This window comes from Anarhichas minor, unplaced genomic scaffold (genome assembly GCF_050575085.1).
Source record: "Anarhichas minor isolate MPS153535 unplaced genomic scaffold, ASM5057508v1 ptg000004l, whole genome shotgun sequence".
NCBI lineage: Eukaryota > Metazoa > Chordata > Actinopteri > Perciformes > Anarhichadidae > Anarhichas > Anarhichas minor.
Genome location: NW_027466450.1, coordinates 6,390,685 through 6,411,993, shown reverse-complemented (window position 1 = coordinate 6,411,993; position 21,309 = coordinate 6,390,685). Strand labels below are relative to the sequence as shown.

The window sequence follows — 21,309 nt, the reverse complement described above, 5'->3', positions numbered from 1 at the left end:
ATGTTACCTTGAATTTGTCAACTTCAGTCTTGGAGCAAGTGGCATGGTAAGACAGAACCTGCAAAATAATGACACAGTGTCACTGCCAACAATTTTTCTAATTATTAAAATGAGCAGTTGGGCTCTAAGAGAAGCTATTGCAAAAAATACTGTACGCTGTGGTGTTATGGCATTTCAGTGGATCTTCCAGATGAGGAAGTTAACATTTGCCCCTGGAACAGTTTACAAGAGCAGCGATGTCAGCCCCGATTTCATGGCCATGTTCCCTTCATTTCCTGAGAGAAATACCTCGCACAGACCTCCAGTTGCTTATTTGATCATAAATGCTCATGTTTATTCAGTGCTGCCAGAAGCAATGCTTCTAAATATTAGCTCATCCTGTACCTCTCCTTTAAATGATCTACCTCCCCTGTTCTCTGCTTCTATCTTGAAACAGAGGGGTGCTAACTACTATAATGCACCTGAACGCTCCCTATTGTGATGTAAGGACGCACTGTAAAGGCCGAGTACTGCTGAATGCCTACAAAATGCATGGGCAGATGAGGGATTGCTTTTCACTGCCTCTTATTCATTTTCAATAAAACCTTTGTGAGAAGGTTATCTACAAAGAGAGATCAGCACTTTCTCCATGCGTACAGTCTTGTGGAAATGTGCGACTATGAAAGAAGCCAAGCACAAAGACCCAGGAGAGAGGATAAGTAAGAGGAGGTTTTGTATTAGCCATGCAGCAGCCGTTGTTTACAATAACTTCAGCATATGCTCTGTGTTTCAGCATATGTGTTGACTGGAACGGAAAATAAAGATATCATTATAGATAATGGAATACAAAAACAGATAGGACTCTCAGGGAAACATCATCTGAGGGAGGGCATGAGCATACAGGCAAAAGGAAGCTGAAGTATAAAGCAGGAGCGATGCAGAATCAACACTGTGAAGCCGCGGTACAGTTTGCATAGTCATCTTCTTTTGCAAATGTAAGTGAATAATAAGATTTCTTGTTCAAAACATGGAAATTTAATATTTTCACTTTCTAATTATGATGTGAGGCAGGAAATCGAATGGGATGTTGTGTTCTTACATCCAAAGCTACAGACTGCTTGGCCCAGGACTTCTTCACCTGGTCGTACATGATGGTGTTGTTGATGCCCAGTCCACAAAAGATCACAAACGCCTGAGAAAAGCACAAAAAAAGCAGACATACTCAACTACAAAAATTTCTAAATACACCCACTGTATGTTGAAAAGATATAGAAGCAAATGTAATACTTCAAAGAGACGCTGGTCTGCGTCATCGAACGGTTGCCCATCAAGCCTGTTCAGCACTTGGGCGACACCTGTTACACAAACCGCACAATAAGAACAGTAATCTTTTCAGCTTGATATTGGCAAGACTCCAGTGCATATAACTGCCTCCAATTAAAAGAAGATCAAACCCACGCACTCCACGTCATCAATTAACATTCGTTATTAATGGATGTTAAGCAGAGCCACAACACCACAGAAAAAGCACCATATGAGTATGACAAAAATGTGGCACTGGGGAAATTGGCATTCGCTTAATATCATCTTTGAACAGACATCTAGTTATTGTCCACAATTGGACTGAAGCCTTTGATTTGACAGCAGTGTTCCCTCTTTAGATGACTTCCCTCATCATCTAATTAAAAGAAGGCTTTGTTGATAAAGCATACATATTTAATTGATAGAGACGTTATTATCACTGAGAAATTATGCTAAAAAGTAATTACACATACGTAACAGACACCATTCAATACATTACCATTTTCAAACCCTACCACAGTGACATTTTAATTTCAATGTATAGCTGGAGATTCATAGAGGTGAAACAGGATTAGCACTGTACCTAAGAACAATTTTCATTACACCGTCATTCAATTTAAAATACAGGGCTGGTGTTTTCTCAGATCCATTATTGCTCCCTCTGTAATGAGCATGCAATTTGTGATGCATAGGTGGCCCCAAATAAAAGTTAACTAAATGACTGCTTGGAGCCCTGTGGCCACCACATCATCTTTAACGACACCACATTCAACTGTTGTTTTTTATGATCACAAAAAACATAAAATGACAATAATTTGCTGTTTTTACATAAATCACCCCATGTGTTGTGTGACTGTACAATCTACAGCTTGTTCACTAGTGGTGGTGGGTGGAAGGGGCTCAGCCTAATGTTAACTCCCAAGGAATTGTACCAAACAACCAAGCTAAACCCAAAGCAACCGAGTAGCTGTTTATCATAATGGGACATGCAGTTTGTGGAACATATTTGTCAGTGTCCGTCTTTAAGGGATACTCTACTGATTTTATACATTAAGTCAAAGCTACACATGAATCGCTAAAAACAACTTTCCCGGAATGGACAAGTCCAGATCTCAATCCAATCCAGTTTTAAAAAAATCCTAACCAACTGTGAGAGGTCTCAGCATTACACACGTAATGTCTGATCATGATCTGTAAAAATCACAGTCAAGCCCACTGCAATCAGGTTCCTCTCACTGACCTCATTGTTGTTTTAGTCACAACAGTATTTCCGGTGGTTACATTTTGAAGGAGCTGGATGTAACCTTGGCAGATGACACAAGGACATACATTTTCTACAGGAACGTATCCTTGGCTTGAGAATTTCATCTCCTGCTGCTTTGTTTGTATAATGTTTTCTTTTTCACTCCAGATCCTCAGGTGCCACCCACACATGCTGCATTTCTTTCTCCCCTCATTCTCTTCCCTCTCCAACAAATGCACTTACACCTACGCAAAAGAAGAAAAAAAAAAAAAACCTGAGCGCACATGGACATCACACACACACACACACACACAAACACACACATAGGTCTTAACCAACCATCTGCAGTAGATATGCTGATCACTTTGCACTCAAACATAACTGATGACTTCCTGCGTCAGATCTCAGTGGACCGAGAGGAGCGCTATCATTGCTCCTCCCTGCAATATCCAGCACCAAAACCAGACGAGAGATCAATGATTTATCAGAGTGTCAGTGTGGTGTTGGCCTGGGGCGAAACAAACACAAAGCACACAGGCAGAAGAAGGGAACTCCACCTCCAAGTGCGGAGTGATGGTGCAGCGTGGATCTAATCACACACATGCAGCCTCAGCTGAACACATGCTCAAGCTCCCCTCTCCCCTATTTTCTACTATGCAGCAAAAAGGGGGAAAAAAGGACATTTACATAATGAGTGCATGTGAGTGCTCCATGGATACACTGTATGGCCAGAATTATGTAGACACCTCTGTCTTTTGGGCTGTTTGTCATAGTTTGAGCTAATCCCATTAGTTCCTATTATGGGTAAACGTTAAAGCTATACATCACACGACATTGTGTGCTTCCATCGGTGTGGAAACAGTTTGAGAAAGGTGCTTTCCTGTTTGAAGACAATGCTCCTATTCACAAAGCGTGGACAATAAAGAAAGCCCTGACCTCCAACACCTTTGGAATGAACTGCACGCCAACTGCAAGCCAGGTGTTGTTGTCTAACATCCGGTCCTGATCCGGTGGAGGCTTGTTGTTGCTACATGTTAATATCCATGGTCTTTGAATTAGACAATCACATAGGTTAAATAGGATAACCACATGAATGCAATGGTCAGGTGTCCATATACGTTTGGCCTTATAGTGTATTACAATACTCAAACTTTGATACCTTTTCATAAACATGAGCAAAGTTTAAGAATTGATATATCCAGTAAAAATATTTAAGTACATAGATCAAAAACACTTAAGAGAAAACTTACCAATGATTTGGTGGTTGCTGTTCCATATGGGAACACAAAGCACAGAGCGGATGTGGAAGTCTGAGAACTGGTCTGCCTAAAAACGGTGGAAATAGTGTAATATGAGGATTACCATGCATCTGCAGAAAACATTTCCTACTGCACTGTTTCAAAAATAATCTTTTATACAGCCCTGCTTGTTTACTTACTTTTTGATCTGCTAATTTCATATTTGAATCACAATTTTACTCATTTTAAACTGTATTAATTCAGAATATACTGCTTCCAACTGCTACCAGAGCATTAAGCACCAATGCATTTGAAACAAATTCAAAAAATATGTTTATATTCTTCAAAGTGAGGTATTACTATTGGACGTTTAGCAGTATATGCCCTTGTATTGGAAGATTTAAAACAATACCCAGCTCTCAAGTATTAAATTATATTTTCATCACTGATTATTACTGTATTGAGTATGCATACATGCCTCACATCTAATGGAGGGTGCAAGTCTACAAGGAGGTATAAGAACCCTTAAAGCCCTTGAAAAGCGAGAAGCAGCAAGTTCTCTATATATTTCAGTGGGAGCCTGCTGGTAGCTTTTCCGCCCAGCACACATTTTCCATTTTTCTGTCACTGCTGCTTAAGGTTGACCGTGTCAAACTTTTGCTGCTTGCACCTGGATGCAGAGCGGACTGCTGTGGTAGCCGCTGTGGGATTCTGATTAGCTCTATGCAGCTGCGGTTGATGCTTTTTGGTGTTAAAGGGCTTTTATCCAACGGAGATCAATTAACAGCTGTAAAATTGAAAAATGGGCAGTTTGTAAGTTCTGACTATGTGTTGCCAATAAAACAAAGTACTAAGTTAAAGGCAACTGAACTTAATGTTGGGTTTTGAGGACTCTCCCAAGAGGCATTATCACTCCTGCTGACTGGCAGCCATTTTAATCTTCACACCTGGAGGAGTCCTTGAGGTCCTGTGTGAGTCGTTAAGGTCACAGGACAATCTTGTGAAATATCAGAGTCCAATTAACTAATGTGAATTGTTATGAAACCTTGATTAGAACGTTTAGACAGCTTATTGTTTCATATTGATGGTCTTCTTCATGTATGTTTAAACTATCTGTCTACTGAATCTAAATGCCATCCTGACATCGCTCCCAAGCCATTAAGGGAATACTTTCAATTACTCACCCTGTGTTGCCTTGAATTCTTAAAGAATCATTTAATAATAATAATAATAATAATTTATTAAAAAACAAACAAACACAGATGCTATCTATAAGAAAGGTCTGATCCATCCATCCATCCATCTTTCTAAAGAACAGGAGTCTGGATGAATTGAAGTAAGTGGGGTCTAGGTTTAACAACAGCAAAGCTACATGAAAACATCCAATTGCAGACTCTCACGTAACTCGTGCAGTTTAATCCAAGTCACGTTTACTCAATCGTATGCTCATTACTTCCCAAACGTTACTATTTAAAACAACCGTCGCACGCTTGTGCAGGTGCGCTACATGTGAGTCCGGACGAGTGCAAAGTGTTTTAAACAGTAAGGTTTAGGCAAAGAGGCATGTGTGTGGGACGTGCTGAGCATACAACTGGATGAATAAGACTCCGTTCTCTGAGTCTTTGTTCAGCGTTGAGGCATGCAAGAAAATCAGTTTTTTTTTTAAGAATTCAAGGCAACACAGGGCGAGTAATTTTGCGGGCTAAGTATTCCTTTAATGAAATGTGCCATGTGACCTCATTGACTCGCATGTGACATCGACATGTGAACATCCCATAGAGCATCAAAATGCCTGGGACTCTACACTGCTTAGTTGAAATGAAGATGCCTCTTGGATGAGCGGTGACACATCTTGAAAACCAAATCTAGTTTTCATTGAAATACTATGACCTGAATGATAATCGTCACAGGCATATTTCCTACTGGTTTGTCTGTAATGCTGGTTGAGATCATTTTTACGTGGATGTCAAATTTGAAAGTTATGTTGTTGTGTGTTTACCTCAGCATCAAAGCGAGGATCCTGATAGGCATCGCTGATGTTCACGGGGAGTCCTGTGGACGCTACCAGCTCTGCGATACTGTTGTTGATGAGCCAGTCTGAGTAAGACGACCTCTCCATACTGTCTTTGAAACTAGGGTCAGAGAATAAGACGGCAGGATGACAAAAGGAGCATAACAGAGAAAAACAGCACTTGGACAAATTTTTCCACTTTTTCTCAGGAGAGGTTTGATTCTCAAACACAATCCTTAAGATGATAACTTTGTTGTGATAAGAATAAGAAATAAACTTTTGTACTTAAGTAAAAATATTGTATTCTCTTTCACTGCAAGCTGGCAAAAGGCCTTTCTTATTTCTCCTTGTGGACCCTGTTTTACATTGACTTGCATTTAATGAACTTTTCATACAGTAGATATCAGTAAGCTTCTCCTGAAGTAATGAAAAGTTAATTGTGTGATTGTCTTCCTCATTGCCAAACGCCCCCACACTCTGCCACAGAAACACCTGCATCCCTGCACAGACCTCCCATTCACATTTACTGCAGTGGGCTGACTTTTTACCTCACCAAACGTAACAAGTTACATGTTCAGTGTGGCTCATTTTTGTCTTTCCAGACTAGAATAAAGATGCAGGGACACTTCTGTCAGGTCTTTTGAATTCCTTTGATTTAGTGATACAGCTGTGTGCGCGGCAGGGAATAACCCTCATGGGTGTGATGGCAAGATGCCTTATAGTATCTACTTCTTCATTCTTTCTCTCCATTGTCTCTGTCTCTCCCCTGTCTCACATCTGTCATTTATCTGCCACAGACACACTAGCAGCATTGTACACTCGCTCAAAATGATCCTCCCCATGGGGGCGGCTGGGGATTGTAAGGCACATTAGAAATCCTACAGTGCACTCGCCTTCTGACACAAAATGTATTAACTTAATTACACACATGAATCTTGCACAGCAGCCCTTGATATTCAGATGTGAACCTTTAGGGAAACTAGTGTCATCAAAGAGATGCTGTATTTCTTTTGTCATTTCAGCAAATGTGTAGTTTTATTACTTGAAATCACAAAATGGCTATTTAATTAATATGAAACACAGATCCGTATGGGGGAGTGTTTAGTCAGAAAGACTAAATTGGCCACTCAAGCAGACTGATATTTATTTAATTGCAACTCATTTCTAACTTTTTAAATAAATGTTGTGGTTATTAATACTGCCTTGACGTGACCATATCAGTTTTGGCAAGTGCAGGACTTGGGGAATAATTTGTCTTCCTTTCAGCGTTGGTTTTCATCCATAAACATCCCACACAATATTAAGCCTCTCTTTCTCCATTCAGCCATCCCAAGCAGTGGAGAGAAGCAGCAAAACCCAATTAAGTAGGGCTCCTACAGTATGCCTTCTATTCAGCATCAGCATATTACTCCCACAGTACTACAAATATTCAATTTTAATACTTTATTTTTTGTCCTTGATGGAAGCTTTACAGATTAAAACAAGGCTCTGTGCAGAATTTACAGAAGCCCTGGTGCCAAAGGCAAACAAAGGTGGAGATACAACTATTTAATTAAAAGAGGTTACTGGGATGAGAAAATGTGAAAAAGGAGGGCAAAGCTATGGTTTTCATTAGGCCGACTGTTATTGAGGAGCAGAGTAGATTTTAACACTGAAACACCATACATACCTGCTTTCAATGTCTGCACTACACTTAGGGGACAGTAGCTCAAACGACTTGGTGAACTTCACCACCTGAAAGTTTTGAGAGGGGAAGAAATGCACCTAAGCTCTTGGAAGGTGCACAGTGCTCACTAGTAAAACTAGAAGCAGACAGAGAGAACAGACATGCACATGCACAAATGTACAGACAGATAGCCGTAAACACACAGCAGAGGAAAAACAACGGTACCGGTGACTCAATGTCCTCCAGCAACTGAACAGAGCAGCGCTCACACTTTAGCAATGTCTGGGCACGGTGCATGATCTTCCTGATAATCTTCTCCACGTCAGTCTGCTCTTCAAACAGGTCATTGACTACCTCCAAGAGTGCCTGAATAACAGCGACAGAAAAAGACACCACTGCCATCATTCCAAACAATCTCAACCACGCGCTGAAACGCAGTGTAAAAGCCACTTTACATAAATATGTTTTGCCTTGGTCAGCTGTTAGAGCATGATTATTAGTATTAGTATTCATACTACTACTACTATTATTAATATTGTTACTATTATTAATAGTATCCGTAAACCATAAACCAACAGGGTAAAGGTAAATTAGGCCCTTTATCTCAGGTAGTGACAATCTAATTTCATTATATTCTCTTCCTTGTGTGACATGAATTAATGCATCTGTTAACATTACTTCAGCCCATCCCCCACCATAGATCCAGAGAAAATGTCCATGCAGGACTGCATGCCGCTCTGTGATCCCCACTGCAGTGGCAGCAAGTGGGCTGCTGATCAATACTCAGCCTCAGTGTCAGCATCAGGGGGGGAGGAAGTAATGCTGATCCTAGGGATGGGGGGGTTTATTGTCCTTACCCGACTCTTGTCATACTCCTTCCTTGAGGCGGCGAAGAGTTGGGCATTGGAGATCGCAATACCACAGAAAGGCAGGTACATCTGCAGCACCTGTGGACATATTAAACAGACTTTTATTTAGCAGAAAAACAGGGTTATTTATCAAACATGGTCCCTGATCTACATTTCCTTTGAGCTGCCCATAAACGTTTTTTAGACATCTTTAAACTACAATGTGGTCACCACTTTGTCTGTATTGTGCATGTGGGCAACGCAATATAATGTCCTGCAATGGTTTAACGCTACTCCACTCATCTACAGATGGCAGCACCACGCGAGGAAGCATATAAATGAGCCAACAGGAAGTGAAGAAGAAGGCTGCTGGATTCAAATAATCTGCCTTGCAAATATTTCACGAGGAGGGAAAAGCATTCAACAGATTTGTTAGAGCTCAAGGATTTAAACAATGTGCTTTCGAGAGAAACACAGAATGTAAACACCCAAAGAAAAGTCTGCAGGACATCTATATTGTCGTAGCCAATTTTATAACTGACTATGAGATTAGAGCTTTTTTGTAAAAGAAAGCAAAGGAGAAGAAAAAAGTTGAGCGAGTAATATTTTCATGCGAGAAAAACGTAGCTTTCAAATTGGAACAAGTAAATGGCCTTTCAGTGGCATCATTACATGCTAGGACAAATAAATCAATTCAACTGACATTTTACTATTTGACTGAAAAGTCAGACTTGCTGTGCCTTGGGCTGATAACATTAACTCCTTATTTCATTCATATTTTTCTTCACATAAATAATGTAATCACTTGATGTGGCCTAATGACTTTACTTAATATAAATTGAAATCGAATCAACGTCTTACTAGTTTAGAATTGCACATTTATTTTTTTCCTCACCACTGTTGATTCATTATGAACGCCAATACGCAGGACGCAGAGAAGTGGCTGCAACCGCATGCTGTTAAGACAGCTGTGATGTGAATACACAGGTTGAATTCTATACAACTACGATTAGCCTTATCTGAGAGACACTCAGCCTCCTTAACATGGAATCAATAGAATTGAGGTTGGGTGCTTCCTTACTCTGCCTATTTGTTTAGTTATCTATCTTTAGCATCTGGCTGCCGTGTAAACAATACGATGAGTACAACAAACCCACTAATATTTACCAGCCTTCAGTGCGGCCTGGTGGTAGGGACACCACAACAATACATGAATGGGAAGTTACTCAGCTGTGGCCTCGGATACAAGGACATCTCTTTCCCCCTTTAGAAAGGATATCGCTTCACTTACTCATCGGCCACAAATGAACATGTAAAGAACAGAATCCTTTAGCACTGTGTTGATAACTGGGAAGCTTGAAAAAAAAAAAAAAGAAGGTATTCCTCAAGTTCACGACCTTGAGTTAGGGACCCCATGTGGAGAGACGTCTCATGCAGGAAGTGAATATGCTGAAAATTTGATATGCTATAGTGAAATATATAAAACATGTTTTTAATATATATTCATATTTCAGTGTAATACGTTTGGAGTTTCTTCAGTGCTCACATGCCAACTTGACAGGACTAATTGCTGAGGTCATGATAATTGGAGACTTAAAAATGGCATCGCAGCCTGGAAAAGGTTGAGCAACCCTGCTCTAATTGCTCCAATTGCTGTAATTTCTCTTTACAATCAAACAGCTCTCCCGGATTGGCTGTATATGCTTAATTTCTGTCTATATTTCAATGGTAGTATGGCCATCTGAATTTAAAGATCGCTTTGCCTATAGCAAGAATGAATGGTTTGTACTAAAGGGAGACTCAAGATTGAGGGAACATATACATACAACAGTGGAGTTAGAAAGTTTTTACATACAAATCAGGCTACAAATCTTCATTCACCAGATCTTATGAAGATTGAAATATACAAGCTTTGTCACTCTTCTGTTGAATCTGTGTGTTTGATTGGTTTTATAGTTTTGTTTTGTGTACCACTGATGCAAAGAGTTATTGTGTTTATAGTAGTTAATGTTTAGTCGTCAAATCAATTAAATCAATCAATACCATAAAACGCAAACAAATGTCACACTGATGTGTAAGTTATGATACTCTTTTTGCTAAGTGCAAATTAAATCCCTAAATCAAAAAAACAATGCGAATCATAATGTGATAATAATCTGTCGTGATAATGAGTACATTAACTTTATGCACTTCATTCAGTCATTATACATAATGAAGCACCCTATGCAATTGTTTTCAGACATGGAAAACAGATGATGCTGAGCAATAAGCTCATACATAATGCTTTTCCAGCTGGCCTATGGAATTCTCTAATAATGATCTTCCAGAAAGGCGGTGGCCATCAATAGTCCCAGCAGGAGCAGATTCATTAGCGAGCAGGACTTTGGGTATCTGGCTATGGATCTACAGGCAAACCCAAGAAAAGCACTGCCCTCTCTAATTACATTCTGTCAGGCAGGCCATTATACAAGGTTGCATTACAAACGAGACGTTTCTGCCTAGAGACCCGTGGACAGACCGGTAAAGAGTGGTTTAATAACCAAACTAACTGGCCGAGGCCTCGGGGACAGTCAGTTCCTCTAACCTCAATGACTTCCGCTTCCACAACTGGAAGATGAGGCAAGCCAAGGGAAATTACATAGCCAAAGCCAGCAGCTTTCTTTCTTTCCACTTCCCACTCTCCATAACAACTGGTATAGTGCTGTGTTCACTTTGCATGTGGTAAGGTTAATCCAATGTTGCTCTCCATTTCCTCTGATCTCATATGGGGCTCCCTAGCCTGTACCATAGTTTTGCAAATATACTTAGCAATGATTGCTCCTTTTGAAGGTGGTATCAAATATTTATGCAACAGGAATCTACACTCTAATACCTTTTACAAATCATTTGTATCTACATAAAGAGTCAAATGAATACCATGTAAAAAAGGACCGTTCATAATTCTGTTTTCTCCCTTTATACCACCACACGATTTACAAAGTAAAATTCCACACAAATGTAGCAGTTATGATATAATTGACTGGCTGTAATTTATGACCCTAATACAACACAGCTAATAGACACTGTACCACACCAGGATTGCTGCTCAATAACTATTAGCCATAAATTATTAAATTGTTCTACACATTGCTGGTACATGGAGAAATGCCAGGAGCAAAGCAAGGTCACAACAACTAAGCAGTGGATGTTGCATCAGTGCAGTAACATCAAGACAAATCAAGTCTTTGTAAACAATTATTGCTCCTCTTCTTGTCGCCATAAACGATGCGAGAAACTGGATCAAATGAACCTTCTAACTACAGTGACTCTTTTGAGGTTTTCTTGTACTTTGTAAACAAGTTCACAAACATACTAAAAATAAATATGCACAACAGTGGGATCAGATCGAAGTGTGTCAAAGTTTGTTGTTTTTATTTTAGAAGCTTTTTTGAAATAGCTTGTACCTTTTTGTATGTAGCAGTGCTATCGGAGATAAGGTCAGAGGTGGTGAGAGACATTTGTATCAATGAAAACACTTTCATTATACAGTTACACTGCCAAACATGTTGTCAGTTGGACAAACAAGCTTTTGTATCACCAAGCATCCATGCTGTCCTATATGCAGAGAATTGGCTCCAATGAAGGCAACCAACAGTCATCATCTGCCAGATATCGGTCGGTATCGGTTTATGTTTACTTGTTTTAAGAGTTGTCCACTCAGTCAATCACAATTTGCTGCATTGAATATGCTACTTCAGCATGGTAGTTTTAGCTCCTCTTATTTTTTTCATTTAACAAAATGTCCTCTTTATGTTATTTGCAAATAACAAATGACGCATGATGCATCGGACTGCAAATAACCCAAGTAAAACTATGCAAAATAGGATAACAGACAAGGAGTCAATATTGTAGTTCAGTCACTTAGCCAGCATAGAGTTCAATTCAAGCCCTTAATCACCCCCATCATCCCCTGTATCTGTTGCTCTTTGAGAGGATAGGCAGCCAAGTCTGCCTCTTTGGGGGTTCCCACTGTACAGTATGTCATCTGCGTATATTCTTTTCCCATATCTTGCAGAACCCTCATATTGCAAATGTTGTTTTCATTGTTGTCGTTTTTTTTTTTCCTCTTGATTTAAGTGGATTTAAGTGACATTTTGCTGTTGTATAAAGAACTATGTAAGGAACCAGTTTGAAATAATGCACTGTATGAATTTGATTTGATCTGAAATCCTGCAGGAACGTATTGAAGAAATGTGGCTCCAAGCAGACATTGTGTTCTCTCTTCTTTAGCTGTAGATTTTCATTGGGAAATTGTGTGAACGCAGTTATTACAGTATTGCTTCGAGCCAATTTGACAGAGAGTTTGGCAGCCAGAGGGAGCACAGCGGTGAGGTGAGAATGCTATTAGACAATCGACTCGTACAGATGTTAAACTATATTGGCAAATGGAACCTACATGGGGGAACTTGCATGTTATCAAGAGAAGATTCATGAAAATGTCTACCTGAATAAAAACGTAATGTAAAATGTGTTAAGAGACATGCAAAGTAAAAGAAAAGCTAAATCAAGATAATAACGCAATATGTAGAGATAGCAGGATGAGGTCAGCTTATGCACTTAAATTAAGTCAATAGCTATATTCCTCTACAGAAGATAATCAGACAACGCAATTATACATGGCTTCCCAAAGGACTCCCTTCCTGCAGGGTATGAACACAACACAATTAAGGCAGCGTGGGATTTAAAGTCAGCCATAATGTGTTTAAATATCCGATAAGCTTTCAGCGTATAGAGAACAACATTTGTCCAAATAAAGATACAATAACGTTTCTAATGGCATCTGCTATTGCAGCGTTGTCTCATGCTCTGAAAAGTGCGATACATTTTCTTGGGGCTTCCATAAAAGCAGAGCTGCAGCTGTGCGGTGCAGGGAGCTTACTGTGTTCTCTGATGCTGGCATTGCATTTCATTACTAATTTAGCTGTATGCCATCCTGAGCATTAGTGTGACGTTAATGCAATGTGAAACGAACTCAAAACATCAGCAAGAAAAAAAAAGAATTCCTAATCTGCATCTATTAAGAACAATGGATGCAATTTTGACGGTAGAGCTCCAATGGAGAAAAACATACTATAAATAAAAAAAACTAGTCTTTTGCAGTGAAACCTAAACCTGAAACAAAAGCGCAGCTAGCTCTGTGCTGTCATGTTTCATCTCCTCTCCCCTTTAGGGGCTCACAGCTGCAATGAGGGAACAAGTGTGTGTCGGCTTGTCGCCGCCTTTCTGTTACTTCTATTCATGTGCGCTGATGGACTAAACACGTGATCCTCGTGCCTCTCTGATGATGTGTAATAAGTCAAAAAAACGTTCATTCAGAAATAGGTCTATCTGGATTAGTGTGAGATGTAACACCCCCACCTACTGCTTTGACATATTATAGCCTATTTGTATATTGTCTTCATTCACTTCCATCTTTGCCTTTTGTGTTTGTCACAGCTGCCAACTTGACTGATCTGTTCCCTGACTGAGCTGATCCACATCGGCGTAAAATACTAAATAGCAGTCACACCTGGAAGAACTAGTCTGATTTTTTTGGCCAATAAGCAGCTCAAGTGGAACAGTTCGTATTTTGCTCGGGTAACTCCATTAGCAATCACGTAGTAAGTCGTGTAATCTAAATGGTGACACTAAATTCAAGACTGACACTCTGGCAGTGCCACTAAGCACTAAAGTAAAGCACTCACCACTTGGAGATTCAGAACAGCTTATATAAAGTTGTTATTCTTGGTGACAATACAACAGGGCCCTGGCCCTTTGGAAGATACTGCCTCGGGAAAATGTGATGACTCTGAGAGACAAGCTATGACCTAGCTAGAAACTGAGCGCTGAACACTGAGACTCAGACTCAGGGCAAATATGCTACAAGTGAGACTGAGCTGAAGGAATTTATATATATAAATATTAGTTCAGCTTGGACACAGAAACAAACTGATCATTTCAGCATTACAGCCTGTTTATCAGACAGTTGTTTAACAGTTTTGCAGTTAGTGTTGCTTGTGAAATATTAAGAAGGGATGCGCGGGGAAAAGACAGACGTAAAGGCATGTTCAAACTCTCATGACAATAGATCAGCAATTCTAATAATGAGGTAAAAACAAAACGGAGAGTCAGTCTGAGCATCAGGCCACAAAAAGGTTCCCCTAACTGATGAATCCCCCAACAATTAATGAAATGTTCCATAGCAAGTTAAATGCTTGCAGGTAATGGCAAATCATAACGTACAAAGTATGAGAAAAATACCTTTTTTACTTCAGAAAATCCATTTGTTTTATAAATATATTAGATCTGCTATTGCAAATATTTAATAACAACATTGCAATCAAAAATGAGAACATTACAGCTATACTACAGTATTATCTTACATTTTACTCTGAATAACAAATGTCAAGCCAGACATTAACAACAGACAGTATTAACAATGAACGACCGTACCAAATTGTGTGTGAATAAATGATAACTGAAAACAGAGATTGCACATAAATCCCAAATTGTCAACCATGTGGTGGCGCTAGAGGAAAAGTCACAGGGTATTAGCGATTCACCCACTGAGTAGCATGTCTGTACGAAGATGTCTTTGCTCTGTAGACCAACCAACTGCCATTGCTATCCCTAGTGCCTTGTTGCAGATGTGTGTAAAAATGTGACCAAACTACAGTATTGTATAAAACCACGTGGCATATTACCTTTTACATGTGCAGAAAACAAACCTTTTATATGAACTGAGATGATAATAAATGGTTGTAAGTCAAGACAGCATTTGAATCAAACAAAGAAAAGCCAACACAATCATCTTGATCTATTCTGCTCATGCCAAGCAAGCAGTGGGACACATATTGTGTTATGAGAGAACATTACCTTCACCCAGCATACTCATATAACTATAATTGTGAAATTACCTTTTCATCATCTTCAGTGAAGAGTTCTCCACTTGAAGTCTTGTTGATGGCCTGAGCAACCCCAATGATCTCTCCATCACTGTTGTGAATGGGCATGCACAGGAGTGACTTGGTTTTGTACCCTCTCAGCTTGTCAATTTCATCACTGAACCGACGATCCTGCAATCCATAGGGACAGCGCACAATTAAAACACAGTGTAAGCACTTATTGCACAAAACAAATCCAGTTTCCCTTTTTACGTTCAGATGATGGTGCAGTGAAATGCACAACTCATCAGGACTCTGAGTCCTCCAAACCACAAAGATAACGACAATATATATGACAGACAAATGTCTGACTTGAATAGGACGGCCATTTATGGACATTAAAATAACATATTTTTCTTTTCTATTACTCATTTCTACTGTGAACATTGGTTCTACCAAGAATACAACCTCTTAGACTTTTCTTCTACACTATCAAAAGGCCCCTAACATAACATAACATAAAGTAATTTCATGTCCTTGCAGCTTTAATATAATTTAGTATCATCTTACTTTCTTAAAATCATTGTAGAAAGTGAGATTTGCAAAAACAACAGGGAGAAAATGATACCTCTCCTTAATTGACTTATTTTGTATTACTCAGTGATGTCTTTGTGAAACTATGGTTTGTCACAAGCTGTTGGTGTTGGGTTCCCATGCTTTGTTACACATGTTGACTGATGATCAATTAACTGTGTCAGATAAAATGACAGAGTGAAAGTAAATGATCTGTCTTCCTGTCTGAGTCTCTCTCTCTCTCTTTCTGTGTCTCATGCTAATGCGCACACGCATGCATCCAGAAAGAGGAGCAGGCACCTGATAGGCGTCAGAAATGTTCACTGTCTCTCCGTGCTCAGCCACATATCCGATGATTCCTTTCCCCCACGGCACTTGAACTTCATCTGAGTTAATTGAGGGTAAAACAGTGGTACCTGCGTGCACGTCAAAGAATTTGGACACCAGTGTCTTCTTGTTGCCTGTTCCCTCCACTAAAAACAATGAGCACCGGTCTGCGTCGACCATAATACAAACAAACACAAGGATTTTGTAGCTGAGACTCGTTAGATCCAAGTCGTTAGATATGTCTTTCACGAGCTCCAGGAAAAACTCTCTTTCGTTGTGTTCTTTGAGGTAATACTTAAAATCCACGGCTGTGGACGGGTACTGGGGGATGTTGACTCTGGACTCCAGCAGTGCGCTCAGTATGTGCGCAGTGGTCGGGGGCAGAGAGCTCGCTTTCCTCAGCAGAGCTCTCCTCCTCATGCTCGTCAGGGGCTCCTGGGCCCTGGAATTGACATGTTCGTCGTACGTCCTGTTCACATTGATGGCCTTTGATGTGGCGAAAGTTTTGCGCAGCTCCTTCTGCGAGACTCTCCTTTGCAGGCCGTCGCGTTGGCTCGCCCAGCTGTCCTTACACGCGTTGCTCTTCTCCTCTCTCGGCCAGGCGAGAGCTGCGGCCGCCGAACTTTTGCTCGCCTTGTGATTCTTGAGCCATTTCTCCACCATGCTATATTTCCCCTTTCTGTTCAGGTAGTCCTCGAACAGCTCGGGATGCGAGTCCAGAAAACTTTCCACGTCAGAGAACACCATAGTTGGCACTGCCATGCCTGTTCTTCAGATGGTCCTCAGCGAACCAAATCCACGAAGTCGCGCAGAGAAATACCATCTATGAGGCTTTACTGAGAGTTCAAGTAGAGAATCATTTGAATACCATAACTTCCAAGATGCGTTATCCTGGGAGCCCCTGGTGCTCTGGCTACATACCCGGTTTCCACTCTGTGAGGAGAAGGATGGAGACTCCCTTTGCGCACCAGCATATTCCTCCACAGCATCTCCACACCATTCACTTAATTTAAGACCATCAAAGCAGATCTAAGTAAAGGAAATTAAAGCTCGCGTGGACTACCACGTGCATTGATCATCTCCCAGAGAGCCACCACCGAGCACCACCGTCGTATGGGTCTTCTTGTGTGCAAATGACGCTGCCTGTGGTTGGCTCGGTCCCGCTGACGCGTGCTTCGTCACAGACAGGAGCTCAGTGTTGCTCCAGCAGTCATTTGAACCGCTTGTCCTCCTTGACTTGCGCTCTAAGTATGATGATGATGATGATAATTAGTGTAAAGTCATCCGTCATCTTCTCAGCATACCATAATACATATTGTAGATGTATGTAAAGATGTAAAAATGGTGGATGTTTGCTCTTTGATGATCATTGCTTTCAGCAATAATGCAGTGCTCCATTTATAAGGCTGCTGAAAGGCAAAAGGCCCCCATGTTGTGTGTGAATTATAATTTCATGAAATTATGCTTCAGCAGTGTCAACCATAATGGATTCCTATGCAATCCCCAACGAGGCTTTGGTGATGGCACTGCTGGCTGACATGAGTGACAAAATTGAATGACTATCGCCTGAAGAACAATGAAACATCTATTACACAAGCCACACGCTTTGGCAAATGTGGAATCTGCTGTGCTTTATCTATACAATTTAATAATGGAAAACGACTTTTCTTGGCAGGAGGGGGGTGTCAGAAAATCGAATTCCTTGATACCATTATAGTATTAGTGGATCTGTGTGCAGATGTGACCTCTGGACGCTAGAGGGAGTTATACTCCACAGCATCGACTAGGAATATAGACGCAACCCAACTCTGATGGATAAAACGGTCTTAGCTGCTGTCTCCCGTCATGGACACTCCTTGTCCAATGACCTCTTTAAATACAATCACACCCGAGCGTTTAGAAAAAGGAGTTTAAACAAAAGCGTTCTTTAGAAACCTCTGGTATTTGCTACTAGCTCATGACACAGGTCAAAACACGTTTTTTTTTGTTTTTTTAATAATTGTACCAGCCATTCTACCTGCAGTTTCCTAACAAATGCACTTACTGTTAGCCAGACAACATCTGTAACCCAACATCGAGTTTTCACCGAGACAAAACAACCTCTAACCAACATCTTTAAAAATGGGAGGCATTCGTGACTTTTTATATCAGCTTCCAAATTCAAATAGGCTCTTTGAAGCTACAAATATAAAGTTGCTTCATTTATAGAGGAAAAAGGCATCTTTCTTCTACAGTATATTGCACTAATTTGGTTCAGGAATCTACATGAGCCAAAACTGTAGAAACAAGAACACCATGTGAGCCTGACATGATACATCCACACCCAGCACTTAGTATTTGTTTTAAGACACCCAATACTGACCAGATTCACTTCTAGGAACATTGTGTCAAACAAATAAGAAAAAGAATAAACGTGTAGTGTCGTTTCTTGTCTTCTATTTAACTTGCACATTCAATAATGACATTAAAAGACTGTTGAGATATCATCAAATTATAAGCAGACATGGCATATTCATTCTTGGAACAGACAGTTTTTAAGACAGCTTGATTATAAATCAAGAAAGTACTGAAAAAAAAAAAAATCCTGGATGACAATAAGAAAATAGAATACAAAGCTTTCAGTCCCTACATTCTGAATACACAGTATACATTTTAATAATTTATGCTAGAAAAGGAACCTGTTAAAACCAGGGGATATCATTTTCTCCACCACAAAAGGAGGAGGAGAAACAGAAGTACAGCTGTGACAAAGATGGAAACCTATCATGTCTTTACCAGTCAGAGATTGGTTGCCAGTCATACCTGATTTTGACAGAAAGACAAGTCCTGGCCTCTTTACCAGTTCAGTTTGTAAGTGCACGAAAACTGGCAAAGACGCGCCGACAAAGAGTTCTTTATGAAGTTGCAGACTTAAGGTACGCTATAAGGTCGGATCGTTCGTTCTTCTTTTTGATGCCAGCGAAGATCATCTTTGTTCCTGGAATGTATTTCTTGGGGTTCTCCAAATAAACCATCAGGGTGTCGTCATTCCAGGTAATGCCTGAAATCAAAGTGAGCAAACACAGTGAAGAAGAAGAATGTTTAAGCCACACAGCATCATTCCTTTTGACTATTAAAATACTGGAAACTTGCACAACGTATTCACCTTTGCTTTTGTTGGCATCAGTGTAGGAGAAGCCCTCTGCCTGGCCGGTTTTGCGTCCAAACAGACCCCAAAGGTTTGGCCCCACCTTGTGCTTCCCACCCTCATCCACAGTATGGCACTGGGCACACTTTTGGACAAATGCCTTCTTGCCTTTGTTAAGGTCTACAGGCATGGTTTCTATCAGAGGAAAAAACGCACGCGCGCGCACACACACACACACACACACACACACACACACTTAGTTGCTTTACATTGTCAATAGTTACTGACTTATGATAATTACTTCCATTGGCCAATCTAATTGTGTTTTGTGTTACTTTCCGTGGCTGCATTTGATTAAAAAAAAAAAAAAAAAAAAACCTCATTCTGCCACTAGGGGGTTCACAGTTGTGTAACTCGGACCCGGCATTGTTACAAAATCACTTTAGGTAACTTTGCAGTTTCTGTTAATACACAAACAGTAACGTACTGTTACCTCTACACGTTTACTGTGTCCGTGATGTGACGAGCTCCAACAAAGAAAAGGTCGCATAGTGTATCTTAGACAGGCCTACCGTCAAACAATGTTATTATAAGTTAGAAACCTCTGTGAGGTATGTAAAATGATCCAATGTAAAACATATGGAGACATTTTACAGTAAAAGTAAGAACTTCTTGTAGATTAAAAAAAGAGACTTTGAATTACCCGGAAACAGCGTAACGCAGAAGACCACGTTGTACACGAATGGACCCGGCAAAGACGGATTTAAGTCGCATAGAGAGATACTTCACTGGCAACAACCAACCAAAACGCTTAAGATGTTGATGATCAGCTTCTTACCTTTTGTCGGTGTTTATTTTGCGGACTTATTGAGACGTATTTCCTCAGCTTTTGGCTTCTTACGAACTCGGGCACAAGTGATTCCTGTACGTGCTTCCTCTCAGTGACGTTACTCCCGCTGAAACGTCATCAGTCAGCTGACCTGCTTCATCACCCTCACTACAGTGGTTTCTGTTATCAAATTACGCAAACCTCCACATCATGCGGAGTAACCGCTTCTTAAAAATACAAAAAAAATAAATAGAACACCTGCAATGTATAGAAACCAGAGGATAACATATTCATTTATTTCCTGTTATTAGACACTGCCGCATAATCGTAAACATCTTAAAGACGTGCCTTGATTCTAGGTGTGGTGGGATTAACAATGTCTCTATACCAGAGCAAAGTAGCATGTAACACATTACCATCTGCAATTACATGGATGCATAACATCAAATCGTGTACTGTCATACTGAATCGACAGCAGAACATGTGTTGTCGCCTTAAAAAGGGACCTTACAGGCATTTCCACTGGTTTCTGCCCATATACAGTATTCAAATGCATCCAATCCCCCTGTTGTTATTCAGTAGAAAACTCCAAAATGATAATGTCCAATCATGACAAGGTCAATTCTGGCAATGATGAGTTGTAATAAAGCTTAAACTGGAAAAAAAACTAGGTGAAGCCAGTCATGAAATCTAATACCCAACCATTTTTGAGACAGACACAGACGGGAATAGTTTACCTTTGCTCATAGACTGCCTGTCAAGTTACTTTAGTACTACACTCTCCATCTCTCAAGTTACTTTGTACATAAAATATTCCCTGCTGTGTGTGAAAAGCCCAGGAGTGCAGTGCACAAGTTTCCAGATGGCTCTGCCCCTGGAGCACCAAACCATCACACAGTTACTTATCATTGGTCTCTTTGCCCATCCAAGACTTGCAATCAAAGTAAATAAAAATATTAAGTATAAAAATGCACAACATATACAATACAAATAACAGAGTAAACAAATGACAGTATATACAATGAAATAGAATAGTATTAAATTAACTAACTAAACATAAACACTATGGAAAATAGTATGACAGCATTGGCACCCAATTGGACCTCAGAGCTACGTACGTTTGTGACGTAACTACTGTACGTAGTGCGGAGGTCATCAGTGGAGCTATGTTACTCCGTCATGATCACGAGATTAGTCTAATGAGCGCACGTGGAAAGGTAAAGGGAGCTCTCCACCCGTTGAGTAACTGGGCACTCCGAGTCCG

At 40.2% G+C, this 21,309-nt stretch overlaps 2 protein-coding genes across 2 annotated transcripts in view; both read right to left on the bottom strand.

Moving 5' to 3' along the window:
• Positions 1 to 16,851, bottom strand: part of pde11a (phosphodiesterase 11a) — a 28,461-nt gene extending 11,610 nt beyond the window's left edge. The window contains exons 1-10 of the mRNA XM_076103502.1: positions 16,063 to 16,851; positions 15,223 to 15,381; positions 8,297 to 8,386; positions 7,665 to 7,805; positions 7,443 to 7,507; positions 5,762 to 5,894; positions 3,775 to 3,850; positions 1,267 to 1,334; positions 1,079 to 1,171; positions 8 to 58 (exon numbers count right to left, since the gene is read on the bottom strand). Of these exons, the coding sequence (XP_075959617.1) occupies positions 8 to 58; positions 1,079 to 1,171; positions 1,267 to 1,334; positions 3,775 to 3,850; positions 5,762 to 5,894; positions 7,443 to 7,507; positions 7,665 to 7,805; positions 8,297 to 8,386; positions 15,223 to 15,381; positions 16,063 to 16,851 (1,665 nt within the window). The remainder of the gene's footprint in view (positions 1 to 7; positions 59 to 1,078; positions 1,172 to 1,266; positions 1,335 to 3,774; positions 3,851 to 5,761; positions 5,895 to 7,442; positions 7,508 to 7,664; positions 7,806 to 8,296; positions 8,387 to 15,222; positions 15,382 to 16,062) is intronic.
• A 1,657-nt stretch (positions 16,852 to 18,508) lies between these two features.
• LOC142967803 (cytochrome c-b-like) lies at positions 18,509 to 20,996 on the bottom strand. The gene is made up of 3 exons (XM_076107401.1): positions 20,055 to 20,996; positions 19,235 to 19,411; positions 18,509 to 19,129 (listed from the first exon to the last, which is right to left on the bottom strand). The coding sequence occupies exons 2-3, from the start codon at positions 19,404 to 19,406 to the stop codon at positions 18,984 to 18,986; spliced, it is 318 nt and encodes a 105-aa protein (XP_075963516.1). The 5' UTR covers positions 19,407 to 19,411; positions 20,055 to 20,996; the 3' UTR covers positions 18,509 to 18,983.
• Between the last annotated feature and the right edge of the window lie 313 nt (positions 20,997 to 21,309).